The 15,949-nt window shown below is 36.9% G+C and overlaps 2 protein-coding genes across 2 annotated transcripts; both read right to left on the reverse strand.

Annotated features, from left to right (window-relative positions):
* Positions 1 to 307: 307 nt before the first annotated feature.
* LOC121249444 lies at positions 308 to 2,569 on the reverse strand. The gene is made up of 3 exons (XM_041148155.1): positions 2,399 to 2,569; positions 604 to 897; positions 308 to 487 (listed from the first exon to the last, which is right to left on the reverse strand). Exons 1-3 carry the CDS (start codon positions 2,567 to 2,569, stop codon positions 308 to 310), a joined length of 645 nt encoding a protein of 214 aa, XP_041004089.1.
* Positions 2,570 to 8,819: 6,250 nt separating this feature from the next.
* On the reverse strand, positions 8,820 to 11,995 carry LOC121250864 (protein STRICTOSIDINE SYNTHASE-LIKE 4-like). Its single transcript, XM_041150094.1, has 6 exons — positions 11,686 to 11,995; positions 11,374 to 11,586; positions 11,053 to 11,120; positions 9,998 to 10,234; positions 9,528 to 9,660; positions 8,820 to 9,123 (listed from the first exon to the last, which is right to left on the reverse strand). Exons 1-6 carry the CDS (start codon positions 11,881 to 11,883, stop codon positions 8,836 to 8,838), a joined length of 1,137 nt encoding a protein of 378 aa, XP_041006028.1. The 5' UTR covers positions 11,884 to 11,995; the 3' UTR covers positions 8,820 to 8,835.
* Positions 11,996 to 15,949: the final 3,954 nt, after the last annotated feature.

Below are 15,949 nucleotides of genomic sequence, written 5' to 3' on the forward strand. Positions count from 1 at the left end.
AAAACACGTCTCACTACTACCAACACACTACATCACCAAAACACTTGACTTTTGCAAATCTCCACTGCTACACAACATATCACCACCACCAACACAACTTCTGAAATCACCACCAATACACAACATCAAACTATTATCAAGTAACAACATACTCCACTAGCATCATTCAAACTACTTTCTAGTTGTGTTCCTTCTACCGTCGAAGGTTGTGCTCCATCCATTTCCAATTGCGTCTATGCATGTAATAGAAGAGAAAGTAAGACACACATAACAACATATAAATAAGTTAAATAAGAAAATCAAGTAATTATACACTTTCTTGTGTCCCCATCACTGGGATTTGTACACTATCTTGTATCATTGGTTGTTGTACATTTTCTTGGTTGGCCATTACGGATGTTTGTACAGTTTCTTGTGTACCCATCATCGATGTGTTGATTTGGTTCCCATTGCTTTCCAATAATTCAGTGTCCAATTTACGCCGCCGCTGACAATCCAAAAATAAGCCAAAAAAAATATTATCAAGTACTATATAAGCAACATATGACACTATATATCTATTGTCAGGTAACAACTAACATAACTTGCATTCCATGCGCTCACCGGTTTGCTTTTTCCCTTGTCATTGCGGCTTTTAGCAGACTTAGTTTTTATTTTCTTCACATTTTCCTCCATCATCGACATCCTCCTCTTAGTTGAGGGTCTTCCCTTGCCTCTGACAACATGGAGACTTAATACTTTTTTAGAACTTCCTTCCATAGTTGCATGAACAGTACTTAATCCAACATTTGAACCTACGCTATAGGGATTCAAGGTGCGGTATACCTCATTCATCGCATACAACTTCAAGACCATATCCTTAGTATACCCATCGCATGATGCTGCATTTGTTATTATCTCATAACAAATTTTCAATAGATGTTTATATCTAAACATTTCGGGCCTTTAATCCTTCTCGTCATAACTGCTTGGAATAATAGTATACCTTCATTTTATGTCCTTTCTCCACCGGTCTAATATGTACTTTTCAGGCAACCTATAGACTTTTCTAGCTGAAAATATGGCAAGGATATGTCTATACAGTATCTCTCGCATCTCAAAGAACCCGCATAGACACTTAGCCTCTAACTCGACCTCATTAAAGTAAACAGTATAAACAATCTCTTTGATGAAATCTTCAGCTTTAATTTCATTATCGACATGATAAGTTGAGATTACTCCATCTTGTTTCTAGAAATGGCAATGACAATAAATCATTCTCATTATCTCGGATTGAACCTCCCTGAATTTGGCATTCGTGTACACTTCTTGAAACTTCTTCTCAAGTGCCAAGTGTGATATGAGTGGAATTGTGAAGTTAAATGAATGAAAGTCTGCTTGGTTTTCATTTTCAATTTTTTTCTTCAATGCACTGTCAATCAACAAACTCTTTTAGGTTTGTCTTAGCATGCACATAGCCGTCGAAGAATGCGTGCATGCTCTCACTAAGTTGAGTTGTACTCATTCCAGCCCAAAATGAATTCTTCAAACATACCGACACCCAAAACTCTCGCTCTACATATAAGTTTTGCAACCGAACATTTTCTTGCAAGTTGTACGTTGTAATAAGGACGTTCCAACCCAACTCAAACTCCTCGATAGTAAGGGAGTCATAGGCACAAGATAACAACTTACTTTTCAGGCCACATTTGTATTGACTATGGGTACCAAGCTTCTCAGGGACCTTGCACAGTATGTGCCATAAGCAATATATATGACGCGTGTTAGGGAACACAATGGCGATAGCATTTTTCATTGCGCGATCTTGATCTGTAATAATAGTATTCGGTGCCTTTCCATCCATGCAATCAAGCCAAGTTTTAAATAACCACACAAATAATTCTGTATTCTCGCTTGAAAAAAGCCCTGCACTTAAGAGGATTTACTGCCCATGGTGATTTACACCCACGAAAGGTGCAAATGGCATTCCATATCTATTTATTAGATACGTGGTATTGAATGTTACCACATCTCCAAAGTAGTTGTACGTTCCTATACTACGGGCGTTCGCCCAAAACACATTCCTCATCCTATCATCATCATCCAAATCCATTATGCCGTAAAAACCATCATTATTGTATTACATCCTTCGAAAATACTCAAGTAGTGCTCGTGCACCACCTTTCCCCAACCGTAGGTGACGTGCCTTATCAATGTAGTTACAACAATCTTTTTCCTCAAAGGGTACGTTCTCAAACCCACCCGCATAAGTCACGATAGCTTGGAAACTCTTATTCATTCATATGCGAGCCTTATCATTTGTATCCAAAACCCTCTTAACGAACTCACTAACTTCTCTATTGCATCTGAAAAACCTAGATTTGCTTGGACTTAGCACATGATTGTGTGTGTTAAATACCGATGTGACGCACAACTTCTCATTCTTCAACAACACATTTATCATTGCCTTGCAGTCTGTCTTGCTTGTTGGCCGAGGCTTAAAGACATTTGACATCTGATTACGTGCCTTGCCACCTAGAGTGACGTATTTGATGGTCCCATCCTTCTCCCTTTTACTCCTCTGTGTCATTATCCCAAATCCACATTGTTTACAGTACTTTTTATAGTAAGCAACCAACTCATTTTCTGATTTAAAGCACATCCCTGCCTTTGGCTCCTCAGTGATATCACACCCTGAAATAGGCTCCGTGGATAGTGTCCCATAACTGCTCGTTAGTATCAATAGTATTACCCATTTCTTGAAATCTTTAAAACAAAGCCAATATCTTTAACACAAAACCCAAAATCAAAGACAAGAAAATTTTTTATGGATTTTATAATCTGGGCATTTTATTAATCTTACAGACTTTTTCATAGACATTTTTTTTTTTTTTTGAAAGAAACACAAAAAACAGTTAAAGTTTTTCCATGTACTCGACAAGATTGACCTGCTTTCCTACTTAGATTTGAATTTGTACATTTCTTTCTAAGAGGAAAACAAAAAGCGAAAGAAAAAAGACCCAAGTGTACGAGTACCTTGGTCTGTTTCCTAGCAATTATCACCTTGGATATTGACTATGCTCTATTTTATGAATTATTTTATAAAGAGGAATAGGCTTCAAGCTTAGGAATAAGACTTTGCCAAGCGTTTGCAATACCATTTGCCAGACGTGTCTATCCTTTCACATAAAACTAACCTCCTAACGCATCTCTCTCTCGGTAAGAAATTTTTTCAAAGAGTTTTTCACATAAAACTAACCTTCTAACACATCTCTCTTGATAAGAAGCCAAGTTTCATAGAGTTTTTCACATAAAACTAATCAGATGGACAAAATCAAAAGTTTTGATCTTGGATCTTACCTGGTTCAACATCAAGGGGTAGAACGCGCGGGATCGATTTTGAACTGAAACTTCTTGTTGAAAAATTGCAGACGACGTCTCTTTCCTTACCTTTGCAAGCCTTTTTTCTTTTCTTTTTTTTCTTTTTTTTTTTTAAATATAGACAATGACGTGGCATTTAGCCACATCAGAGGCCTGCACATACAGGCATAAATTTCACCTGTATGTAGCAATTCTGTCCCGATTTTTCCTCTCATCAGTTTTTCTTCCTCACACATTTTTCTCTCCCACGAAATCTCACTTTCCCAACTTCCTTATGTTCTATTGCTTAATCATTTTTCAGTTTCCTCACACACAACAAAAAAAGTTGCATCCTCTCTCTTGCCCTCCTGCAAATTTGGTGTGGCTGATTTTTGCTGGAATTTTTTAGTTTGGTGCTGCCGATCAGTTCCTGCACTGGTAAGTTCAGTCTCTCTTTCCCTTCATTTTTTACAATTAGACTCTGAACTACAGCCCCTCTCAGCCGACCCCCTCTTTCTCATCACATGCAGATTTTTGCTTTGTGATTTTTGGTGCTGCATTTTTCATGGGTCCTTGAATTTTTGTAACTGTTGAAGCCCATCACTAGAGACACTATCAACCGCCGGTGGGCTATTCATATTCTCTGTTTCTCTCGCACGCACACACATTCACTCCAAGTTATTTTTTTACACTCCAATGAAATTCCTGTGATATGATTTCAAAATGTGTAGTCTGTTGGTTTTTGGGCTCCTTTTTTTTTTTTTTTTTGTGTAAGCAAACACCTTGTGTTGGAATGGTCTGGAGTTGGATTATATGGTTTGGTCGTGCAGTGAATTAAATGGATACTCGGGGTTGAGTAGTGGTTGTTTTTGTACTATTCAGGTTTTATACGACAGTTAGAGTGGAGGTTAATTATTTGGACGTACATTATTGCTATTTTGGTTGAGTTGTTGGTGCTTGGTTGGAGTTAGGGGCCATTGAAGTGGGGTTGATATATTGATTATTTGAGTTTGACGTTGGCTTTGGTGGGTCATCGGTCTATAGGTCAATATCAAAATTGGTATATGGTATTTTGGGTTTAAGTGTGAGATGTCCATATTATTATATAGCTGTTTGAGTTGAGTTATCTTGCTGAAATATGGTTTGGAATTATGGGTTTTAATTATTTAGATCGAAGTTGTGTCAATAATCATTTTACACTTAGTGTATATTTTTTCTATCAATAGGTATAACGCCCCGATCCCGGAGGTCCGGAGAGTTAACTCTTAACATCTAAAATCAACTTAAATAACACAACTAAAAATCCAGAAAATCCGAAACAATGCTAATTCATTTAATCAATCCAAATATCTAAGTTCCTCCATGGGGACAATAAAGAGAATCTCAATAACATAACTTAAAAATTCTCCAAAACGCGAAATTATCCTTAACTCATCAAATCAAAATACCCGAAAAATAAAATCAGTTTACTAACTACGACTCTCCAATAAGCACTTGTACCCTCAGGTACTTATTCCACTTCGATCATCACAACTTACTAAAACTTCCTACTCTTGTTCTCCAGCTGAACCATCAAAATTATCTGAAAAATATATGGAGATAAGGGGTGAGTTATCAACAACTCAGTAAACAGAGGACATATACTAGTGTGTAAACATGAGCATTTATAGAAATCAGAATGCATAACAAAACCTTTTCATTTTCAGAGTGCGGAAGCAAAACATGTTATCAAAATATCAGAGCGAAGATTTAGAAATAATTTCATTCAAAAATATCCTTTTTGGCATAGCATAAATGATCATCATAATCATCAAAACATCATATCAAAACAGAAGCCATGTATAACCCCCGTGGTAGGGTTGTGGAATCTACGGATAACCAAGCAAAACATAAATCACTTTGTCACCAAGGTGTGCACTCAAAACAGAGACCACTACTATAACCCGTGGCAGGGCCGTATCCACTATTATAACCCGTGGTTGAGCCGTATCCACTATTATTACCCGTGGTTGGGCCATATCCACTATTATAACCCGTGGCAGAGCCGTACTGAACAGAACAGAAACAGAATCAAATTCAGAATCAAAGAGTCATGCCAAATGTTTTCAGAGATCACATCTTATCCAAACAGAGTACTGAACAAAATCATATTATCTTCGTAATCAAAACAGATCCAAACCATATTTACAATATTTATGCACAAATTTCATATTCGCTTTCTTTTCAAAGTTCAGAAACAGAAAGTCAAAAATAAGCTCATTTCTACACCAGCCATGACAGAAAATAATTTCTTCTTAAACAGAATCTCATGAGTAATGCAGAACAAATATCCGAGGTTGTTTTCAGATTTCTTTTCATAACAAAATATGCACATTTTCCAAAAAAGACCTCAGCTCATTTTATTTTATGAAAAGTCTAGTATAGGAACCCCGTTTACCTGGACTTCTTGGCTTTTTCAAAATTTTCCTCAAAATGTCGAACTATAATTAATCGTCACCTATAAAATAATCATGTAATTCTCGTAAATTTCCAATTAATCACACATTTCGATATTTAATCCTAAACTTCTAAAATAGCCTATTAAAATCCTCAAAACCTAAAATTCAAATAATCACTTTCTAAAATCGTCACTGTTGCTTTAATCACTATGATTAACACATTTAAAAGTTTGATCTATTTATTATTGAAAACAAACTATAACGTTTAATACTAGAATATATAATTATCCTAAAATATTTTAAAATAAACATAACTATTTTTAAATAGACTAAAACATATCCAAAGTGTAAAAACAACATTACTCCAATATTATTTATTCTTAAAATAAATCTTTACTTAATAACATGTTGAAAAATACTTAAGTGATTTTATGAAATCCTAAATATATAAGAGTGTACTATTACATAATATAAATTAAAAGCTAATTAATATATCCTGTATTAGAGGGTAATAAGGTAATTCCAAGTAATTCTTTGAAAACTAAACAAAACCTACGTAAAACAACGGAACACGCACGGCAAGGCTTACTCACGGAGGAAAATCATGCGGCAACGTGCGACGTAGCAAGGGGCTAGGCAGACGGCGATGATCTTGGCGGAGCACTAGACAAGAGAGAGAGAGAAACACGGTGAGAGAGAGACAATGTCATGCTATAAAGGGTGACACACGGCGTGTGCATGGAGGTGTTACCGAGAGAGAGGGTGGTGGTTTGAGCCGGCGGCAGAGTAGCAAGGTGATGCAGGGCGTAGCAAGACGGGGTTATGGTTGTTTCCGCCGAGGACAGTGGCTGAATGCGTGCTTGGGAAAGATAGTTTGGCCATGGAAGTACTCTGTTTCTTGATGCAAAAACAGAGCAGTTTTGGCTCCTTTCAGGGTTTATCTGCAGGTCGTCCGGCTGCTGGTGGAGGCTTGCAGTGGTCAATTCTGCTTCGGGCTAGTGTTTTCCTTCGTGCAAGGGGCCAGACGTGTGGGTTGTTTCGGTTTTACATGGAGATGGAGGTGGCGGTGCGAAGGCGTTTGCTGCAAACGTACAAGGACGCAGGCTAAGACAATGCGGTGGTTGAGGCTTACGTTCGCGTGGTCTGGGCAGTGGGCACGGTGGTTCGTGTGTTTTGGGCTTGGTTTGATCGAGGCAGTGGGTGGGATGCTGCGCTACGGCTGGTCTTCAAGCGGGTGAGAGGACGCACTGAAGTTGGACAGTGGGAGGCATGCAACGTTGCGGTTGCTGTTTGCGTGGGGAGGAGTTTCAAGCGGCAGTAGTGTTTGGATAGTTTCTCATTGCATGGGGAAAACATAAGCATCTATATATATGTGAGGTGAAACCCTAGAACAACGAGAGAGACGCGCGTGTGCATGCATGCCGTGAACGAAAAATGCGTGTGTATGCATGCCATGGATGAGAGGCAGACCTAGGGGAAAAAGAAAAATAAAAACGAAAAGAAAAGAAAACAAAATTAAATCTGGTGTTTAAAATCAAAAAATAAACATGTGAAGAAAATATAATAAAATAAAAGAACTAAAAATAAATAAATAGATAGAAATAGTGCTTGGTTGGGTCCGGGTGTTACAATAGGTGACGAGATTATTAGAGGTCAAAATTAATTCTAGGCTTTACACAAATGGTTTAGACTGAGGTTAACCTTTTTGAAAATTATGCATGTTTTGTTCTGAAATGAGAATTTGGGAAAAAAAACCTCGATCGTCTATTTGCATTATTCATGAAATCTATATGAAAAAAAAAAACTGTTTCTGACATGCATTGAGTAGACATGAGCTAAATTTTGTCACAGTACTGTCTCTGAAATCTGAAAAGAGCAATATTGAGAATCTGAAAAATTGTGCATTGATTTATAAAGATGCTCCGACTTTTGTTTTCAGAATGTGAGAATGATCTGATTATGTTTTGGTATTCTATTTTTTTTTATATGGCATCTGAAAACCTTTAGCATGGTGTACTGATTTTGTGTCTGATTTTATCTCTGTTATGCTCTGTTATGCTCTGCTCTGCTCTGTTTGGGTTGGTATCAATTTCTCTGTTTCCGAACACACCCACTTTAGAAACAAAATTGTTTTATGTGGTCTTTCATGTGTGCACACTCGGGGTTCCATGAGTAATAAAGGAAATATTTCACCTCTGTCTCTACTCGATTTGGCCACTAAGGATAGCACAACCCTACCACGGGAATGAAACATGATCTCTGCTCTGTGAGATGCTCTGTTTTGATGTGATGATGATGCTCAAGTTATGTTATGCTAAAGTATTCTGGGTTTTACTTGTCTTAGAACCATCGCTCTGTTACATTTGAAAACTTGTTTTGCTCTGCATGATAACTTTGAAAAATATTTTGTTATGTATACTGTACTTTGTAAGTGCTTATGTTTGCACGCTAGCATATGTCATCTGTTTACTGAGTTGTTGATAACTCACTCCCCTTATCTTCATAATATTTTTAGATAATGTGGAGAGTCCAACTGAGGACCAAGATTAGGAAATATGAGCATGGCTAAGCTGAGGAGAGGGTGTCGAGTACCATTGGGTACTACCGTTAAAATAAGGATATCTGATGTCTTTTAAATTTAATTATGTATTTGGTTTAGTAGGACTTATAGATTTATCAGTTTAGTATGTTATGACTACTAGGACATTGTGGACCATTTGGTTTATTATTATTGTAGTGATGACTTTATAGAGTTTATAATGTATTTATTTAGAAAATATGAGATTGTAATTTATTGTTTATGAAATCTTTGGAGATTTTAGATGTGTTGGGAGATATGTTTATAAGTGACAGATAGTAAATATCCGACCCATCCAGGTACGGGGCGTTACATTAACAATGGAATAACTCTTTAACAAGTTAAACTACAATTTAACATCTTACAAAGGAGAGTTGTATTCTGGAACGGGCACCTGTAAAGCTAGCTGTCTGCTACAGATAATGTTTGCTTAATGCATGTTAGGGCCATATCCTTATTTGTGCTTTGATCTACGTACGTTCAATGCTTTAAGTTGCACGAATCTTTTAGCCGTAGTTTTCCAACAAAGTTGGAGTTCAGACTTCCCAAATACAAATGATCCTCAAATTCCATGGCTGCAGTCACAAAGGACATCACCTTTCCATTTGGGTCATCAAATCTCCTGATTATCTTGCCATCTGTTGCCACATTTACAACCGTTGCTTTCCTGTAAACGCCATTTACCTTTTCAATCAGTTTTGGAAACGTTGCTACCAAGTGCTTGGATGCCTTGGAAGTGTGCACAAACTCCAGCCCCTCATAAGTTAACTGACAATGTGCAAATTATTACTGTTAGTTTTGAAAAAAGAGTAATGCTAGATACAGTCATGGGTTTTGTAAGTGCTGCACGCTCATTTTGAAAAAAAAAATAGGATCCACAATTAAAAAATTAATTTCTTCAAGTGGGTCTCATATTTACTCATTTTTTTCAAAATGAGTATGCAGCATTTGCCCAGTCTACGACTACAAATATCATTTCTCTTTGAAAAAATATGTTAGGCACACTTACACTAATTTGCACCATAAAATTATTAGTTTTGCCTTTAAAAGGGTCAGTTTAATGGAGAATGCACATTATAATATTTGATAGCTTGAGAGAATGTAAACTTGTGTCAAAGTATAATTGTTTTGATCTATGATATTATATCTTTGAGCATGGAGTTAAGTAGTACCTGAAGTAGAGCAATCCAAAAAGATCCATCTGGTGCAAGATTGATGTTATCAGGACCACCCGGAAGGTTGTCGATAAAAATTTCAGTTTTTCCCTTGTCTTCTCCTTTCAGCCAATACTTAAGGCACCTAAACCTGTATCAGAAAAAGAGAGAATTAATATATGGGATGTGCATGTTTCCCAATTTCGCATCTGTAGTAAGCAATATAAAGCTGAATTAATATAAAGCTGGAGGATCTCACTTTCTCATGTCTATTTCTTTATCAAATCGTGACAAGTTTAACATTCCTATCAGCCTAAACTTTTGTAACATTTTGGAGAAGTCTGATCACATGTGAAGACAAGTACTAAAATATAATTTAAATAATTAAATTATTTGGGGAGAAGGCAATGGAATTGTTGAACAATTGGCACGAAGTCATAATTAAGCCTTTTCCTCTTCATATACATAGAATAATATTATATACTTACTTCCATGTCTCACAGACCACTAGATAGTCTTGGTCCCTTGAGAGTGCAACACCATTAGCAAAACACAAACCATCAAGCAGCAACGATGTCTCGGTTGAAGATGGATCGTACTTTAGCAGTTGCCCATGAGGTTTTCCCTCCAGCACATCTAGATACCAATTGTGGAGTTCAAATTTGGTGCTTGCAACGCTAAAATATAGATTCCCATCTGATGCTTCTATAACATCATCTGCAAACCTGATTCAACATAGTAACTTATTGCTGAATGTTCCTGTATATAGAAAGGAAAGGAAAATACTGAAATTTGAAAATTGGGTCATGGATGATGGAAAAAGTATATATACCCTCAACTTCTTTTGCAGATCTGATAGCTTTCAACTAGGGTGAAAAAGACATATGAAGTGCAGTAGCATTTATTGCATTCTGCCCGCATGGATTTCTCGGGCAGCATTAATTGCTAAATAAATTGTGTAAAATCTAATCCATGTCTCTATCTTTCTTTCACTTGAAATCCATCCAATCTTGGGCCAATGTCAGCCCTGAGTTTCCCTTGTCCGCCTGATCTCCACCCGCACGACTATAGCTGCCAGTGGATGGGACCCAGGTTAGGCCCAAGCTCACCTGAGGTTTCTCATCCCGACTCAACATAAATATATATTTATTTTTTAATAAAACGACGTGATTTTAAGAAAAACTCCTCATAAAGTCATCATTTCACCTTATATTTTGTTTTAAAAATGCTCTCTCTTAGCTTGTCAGTGGACAGCCCCGGGGCCTATCGACCTCCTAGCATCCGAAAGGGGCCGGGGGCCGGGGCTCGGGGCCCAACCACCCCCCTCTCCCCCGGCCCACCCACGTGCAAGAGCGGGGCCAACGACCACTAGGCCAGGAGTGAGAGTAGCACCCCGAATACTCGCCTTGCAAAGCAATGAATCATGTTTTATTAATTAGTAATTGAATATTATGACTATTAACCAATATCGTAAGATCTAAGTACTCACGTACATGATCGCAACGAATCGTATATATTTTTGTCATTCAATGCAAAATATTACCTTATTTTGGAACCGTTAACATGTGTTGCAAGAACATTGACGCCATCTTCACCAATCCTAATCAGACCCTGCATATAAGTATATACTCAGTTTCAGTGTTAAATAAACAGTGGTTCAACTCATGACTTAGCTGTATTAATTAGTTCATGCAAATGGGCCAATGCCCGAGTCCTCCTTTTCTATTTATTGGGCTAGAAGATCAATTTCTTGTAGTCTATGCACAGATCTATGATTTATATTACTATTATCTTTGTTCCTATAATAATTGTTACTTTCTTTCTCAGCCTTTGTGCATTGTACTGTGTTTGAGAGCAACATTACCTTTTCAGAATCGCACACAATAAGATCGCCTTCCTTGGTTATTGTGATTCCAAGTAAAGTACTACTGTTCATCATCTTCCAATTCTCCCAAGACCCGTTTCTATGCAATCTTTTAATCCAACCATCTCTAGTTGCAGCATAGATTGTACCCTCTTTATCCACACAAACGTCTTCTGGTTCCTTCAGAAATCCTTCTCCAAGTTTGAGAACTCCCTTGCGGAACAAAAAAGGAGTAAACGCATATTCCAAGGCTTCAAATGGATAAGCACGAAGCCAAAAACCAATAGATATTAACAGAAGCAAGCTATTTACCTGCAATTTGTTGTTTGCGGGAAGGGAGGAAGCTGAAGATGAAAGAGGCAAGTCAAGCGGTCCAGCTGGGGATATGGGTGAGAAGAAAAGGATTTGAAGTGTAAAGGCAAGCAAACAAGCTAGCAGGAAGCTTGAACATGCTGCTGGAAACCAACGCTTTGATCTAACAATGGCCGGTAGGCCATGTTTTGGACTCATAGCCTCAATCAGTACGCTTCAATGATGTCTGAGGTGGAGACGTGGGATTTTGATAAGGATGATGGTACGGGTGGTGGGATAAATATCACAGGCCCATATAAAGAGCCCAGTCAATTAAAGGGCCAGTACTACTAGAAGATAATAGAATGAGAGAAGAAGAAAAAAGAAAGAAAGGACAAAGGGCTAAGGAGGGAAAAGAGTGTAGGATGAAAAGTAGAGATGTAAGGTAAAAAGAAAAAAAAAAAAAAAAAAAAAAGATGAGACATAAAGTAAGGGAGTGGCAGATGATAAAAGGAAGCTTCTAGATGACTTTTGGGGGGGGGATTTTAATTTCAAATTTTTCAGCTTCTTCAACCTCACTACAGGGACTACAACGACGAGATTTTCTCAGAAGATAGAACTCTAATATCTATTGTACAACAAGGATGAGAGGCTGTAAAATAAATATATTATAGTGGATTCAACTTCTCAAAGGACTTGTGGACATAGGCTTAGTGTCGAACTACGTAAATTTTTGAATCTACCTTTCTTTTATTTTTCATGTATATATTTACTGCTCACTACTATGGATGAATGCAACGGACACCATACTGCCATACCAGACCATCATTGGGGAGCTCTATACAGTACCGATCGAAACCTGAATAGTCTCAACGGACTGGAAATGACTATTTCTTTCCTTCAAGTCTGTTGCGCTATTTTTAAACGCGGATAAACATCAAAAGCTCAAACTTCTATAGGAAAATTACTTAGGGCAAGATGGATGTGGTCTAAATTTGGAAGTACTAGCTGCAAAGGTAACGACTTGACATTGATAATCCAGTTCCCATACCTGAACAAAATTTGAGGTTGTTATCGTAAAAAATAAACAAGGGCGAGGCTGAAAGCCTGGAAGGCCGGTAAAATGAAATCCCATTAGCATTTTGTTTTGAAAGGTTAAAGCTGTTGACATAAATATAAATGATTTTTATCTTTTCAAAGTTTTAAGATATCTAATAATTTTATCATAGTAGAAATCTTAAATTTGAACTTAACTCTATCATTTAATTCCTTACGTTGACAAAAATATAGGATTTAGATCCATATTTATTCTCAAATAAAATCCAAATGCTCGATTTATTTCTCCACCTTTAAATACCAGATTTGAGGCATTAAGTTATGAGATATACTTTAAGAAAAATACTATAGGTACAAAAAAATTTCACAAAGACACACAAAGTGTGCCACATCATTTGTGCCACAAAAACCAGATATAAAGAAATTCTACACATTGACGTGGCACACTGCCGCGGCTTTTCTATTTTTTTTCTCCTTCTTTCTCTACCTTCCATTGTGCTTGCCACCCCTACCCTCTCCTTGTGCCCTATCTCAGTGCCCGCTACCCCTATTCCACACATTGATGACATACTAGTAATGTATCACATCAACGTATAAAATTTTTTTATAAAATTCCTGTGTATCTAGCCACCCTCATACTTTAAACCAAATGAGCCTGGCATTGTTTTGAATGAGACGTACGTCTTGTTTCTTTTATGCAATTAAAGAAATAGCTGTGCGTGGGGCTGAAACTACATTAATTCTGCGCCCTGTGGCAATTTAAGACGATTTGTAGTTTTCGATAAAATTACAGCACTGGTGCTTTGGACGCAGGAGCCAGGGAACTAAATGATCATTACAGTTGTGATCGAAGAAAAATACACAACGTGAAAATGTAGGATTCTTGAGAGTGAGAAGCCATATTTATATATTAGCAAAGGACAAAAATATAATTCTGAGAAAAACTAGAGCTTATGCATGCGCGCAGGATGCAGGAATGCAGCAGGATAATAACATATACTTGAGAATGAATGCTTTTCTCTATGTATAATTTCACATTCCTTATCGTTATTATTGAAATGGGCGTCCAAGCTTATGGCCAAAAAATACTACAATTTGGACTTTTCCGCTTGATGAGTCATATTGGATAAGCTCTATATATATATCCTCCGATGATGATCGGCGTCTACAAGCAAAACCAATCTGTTGGCCGGTGAATTATGGGGGGCCATCCACTAGTCCACACAACCTAGGCAGGACAGGTAAAATATAAATAATTAAACATTTTTATTTTTATTGCTTTAAAATTTTTAAATAAATCGTAATTTTGTTGAATTTAAATCTGACTTTATACTCTATTTCATTTAATTAAATATTTTACGTATTAAACCCACGCGCGAGAGGAGAGAGACTCTCTAAAAGGTACGCAGCTTTCAGATGTTGAGTTAAGCGAGTGCAAAAGAACAAAACCGTGATTGCAGCAGTTGTATGCTTACCTCAGATACCAACAGAGTCTGAAACATCATCCCTGCAATCAGCTAAGCTAGCGGTCCCAGCAGGAAAAGATTCCTTTGGCCTAATTAGTATTGCCAAGTGATACGAGTCTCATGATCAACTTGGTCAGGAAGAAACGACAGGGGTTGCGCTTAGATTGCCAATTGTTGTGTCGCGATATCAGATCGATACATTGGCATACATTTCACATGCCGCCTTGCATCATCACATGAGTACTAAATACAAATTCAAAGACGTGTAATAAGATCTTTAAAAGAAAAAAGATTGACATAAAAAATGTGATCTTTCCAGTCATGATGAGTACCACTTTAAAAAATAAAAAGTAACCTACTGCACAGAAAATTGATATTTGCAACCTATGACTATATCTATTATTAGTACTCATTTGATAAAGAGAAATTATATTTACAGTCCAGGATTATATCTAACATTATTCATATGACGAAGATAAATGATATTTGCAATCATAGGGCATGCAAACCTCGCGCACTCCTTTTGAAAAAAATGTATAAATCTGGATGCACATGAAAAAAATTATTTTTTTAAACGATTGACCCAACTTTTTTCAAAGAAACAGCGCGGCGGCTTTTATATCCTAGAACTGTATATAGCATTATTCATTTGACAATGAGAATTTATATTTGCAGTTTTAGGATTTCCCTTTGAAAGTTGAGTCTACTATTAAAAAATTCAACATTTTTCAAATGGAGTACGTAAAGTTTGAACATCTTATAATTATATCTAACATTACAACTTCAACAAAACCAACCCACAAAATATTGCATATATATCATATAATTGGCTCATTAGTCATGTGATGCGAGCTGTTTCTTTTTTTGGACCCCATTAATTAACATGTGAAGCAAGTACTTAATTTGATGCTATGCTTCTTCATCATCCTCTCCACAAAGAACTACCTTAAGAGGAGTATGCATGTTAAGGCTAGTACAAACAAGTTCACGGCCTTGCAAAACAATCAGCCACTACCAAAAATAAAACTACCTTAAATAAATTGATTTTTTTTTCCTAGGCTTTCGAGGAGAAAAACAATGTATAGGAAGAGATAGAACTACTCATCAATAAAGGAATTTTACAAATTGATGTCACTTGATGTAAGATGTCAAATCTACTTTCCAATAATAGAAGTTTTGCTCTTGGATCATGTACTCATCCACTTTAGTTTATAAGTTTATTTTATAAGATTTTTTTGCCGACAAAGCATTTCTCATATGGGAAATATTTCAATGGTCTATCTTTCCTTCTTTATGCTTCTAAATTGATACTTGATTTGAAGTCTTTCATCACACAAATAGAGATCAGTTTTTAAGATAGCTCACGTGGAAGAGTTCGATCCACACAGAGGTATATTAGGTGTATAAAAATATACGGCTTGTAATTAAATTGATTTTTTCTCTTAATGATTATAACCCTTTGTACGCTGAAATTGCTCATGGAAACGCTATCCCTTCGCATAAGACATGAACTTCTACCACTAATAGTGACATGGATTGAAAAGGTTTTTACGTTAACACCGTAGAATTTTATGAGTACTTTTCTAGCACCCTCTCTCAACAGCTACATTAAAAGCCTAGCCGAGAGAAAGGAGCTCCAGCCGCCCTAATCCTATCTTACGTTTGGATAAAGATTGGCATATTGTCTTCGCGGCCACCTCCAAGTTACACACATTGCAGCGTACGTCTCATGCTGCTCATCGTGTCCAGGCACTATAAGGGGA

This window comes from Juglans microcarpa x Juglans regia, chromosome 2D, assembly GCF_004785595.1.
Source record: "Juglans microcarpa x Juglans regia isolate MS1-56 chromosome 2D, Jm3101_v1.0, whole genome shotgun sequence".
In the NCBI taxonomy this organism is placed as follows: Eukaryota; Viridiplantae; Streptophyta; class Magnoliopsida; order Fagales; family Juglandaceae; genus Juglans; species Juglans microcarpa x Juglans regia.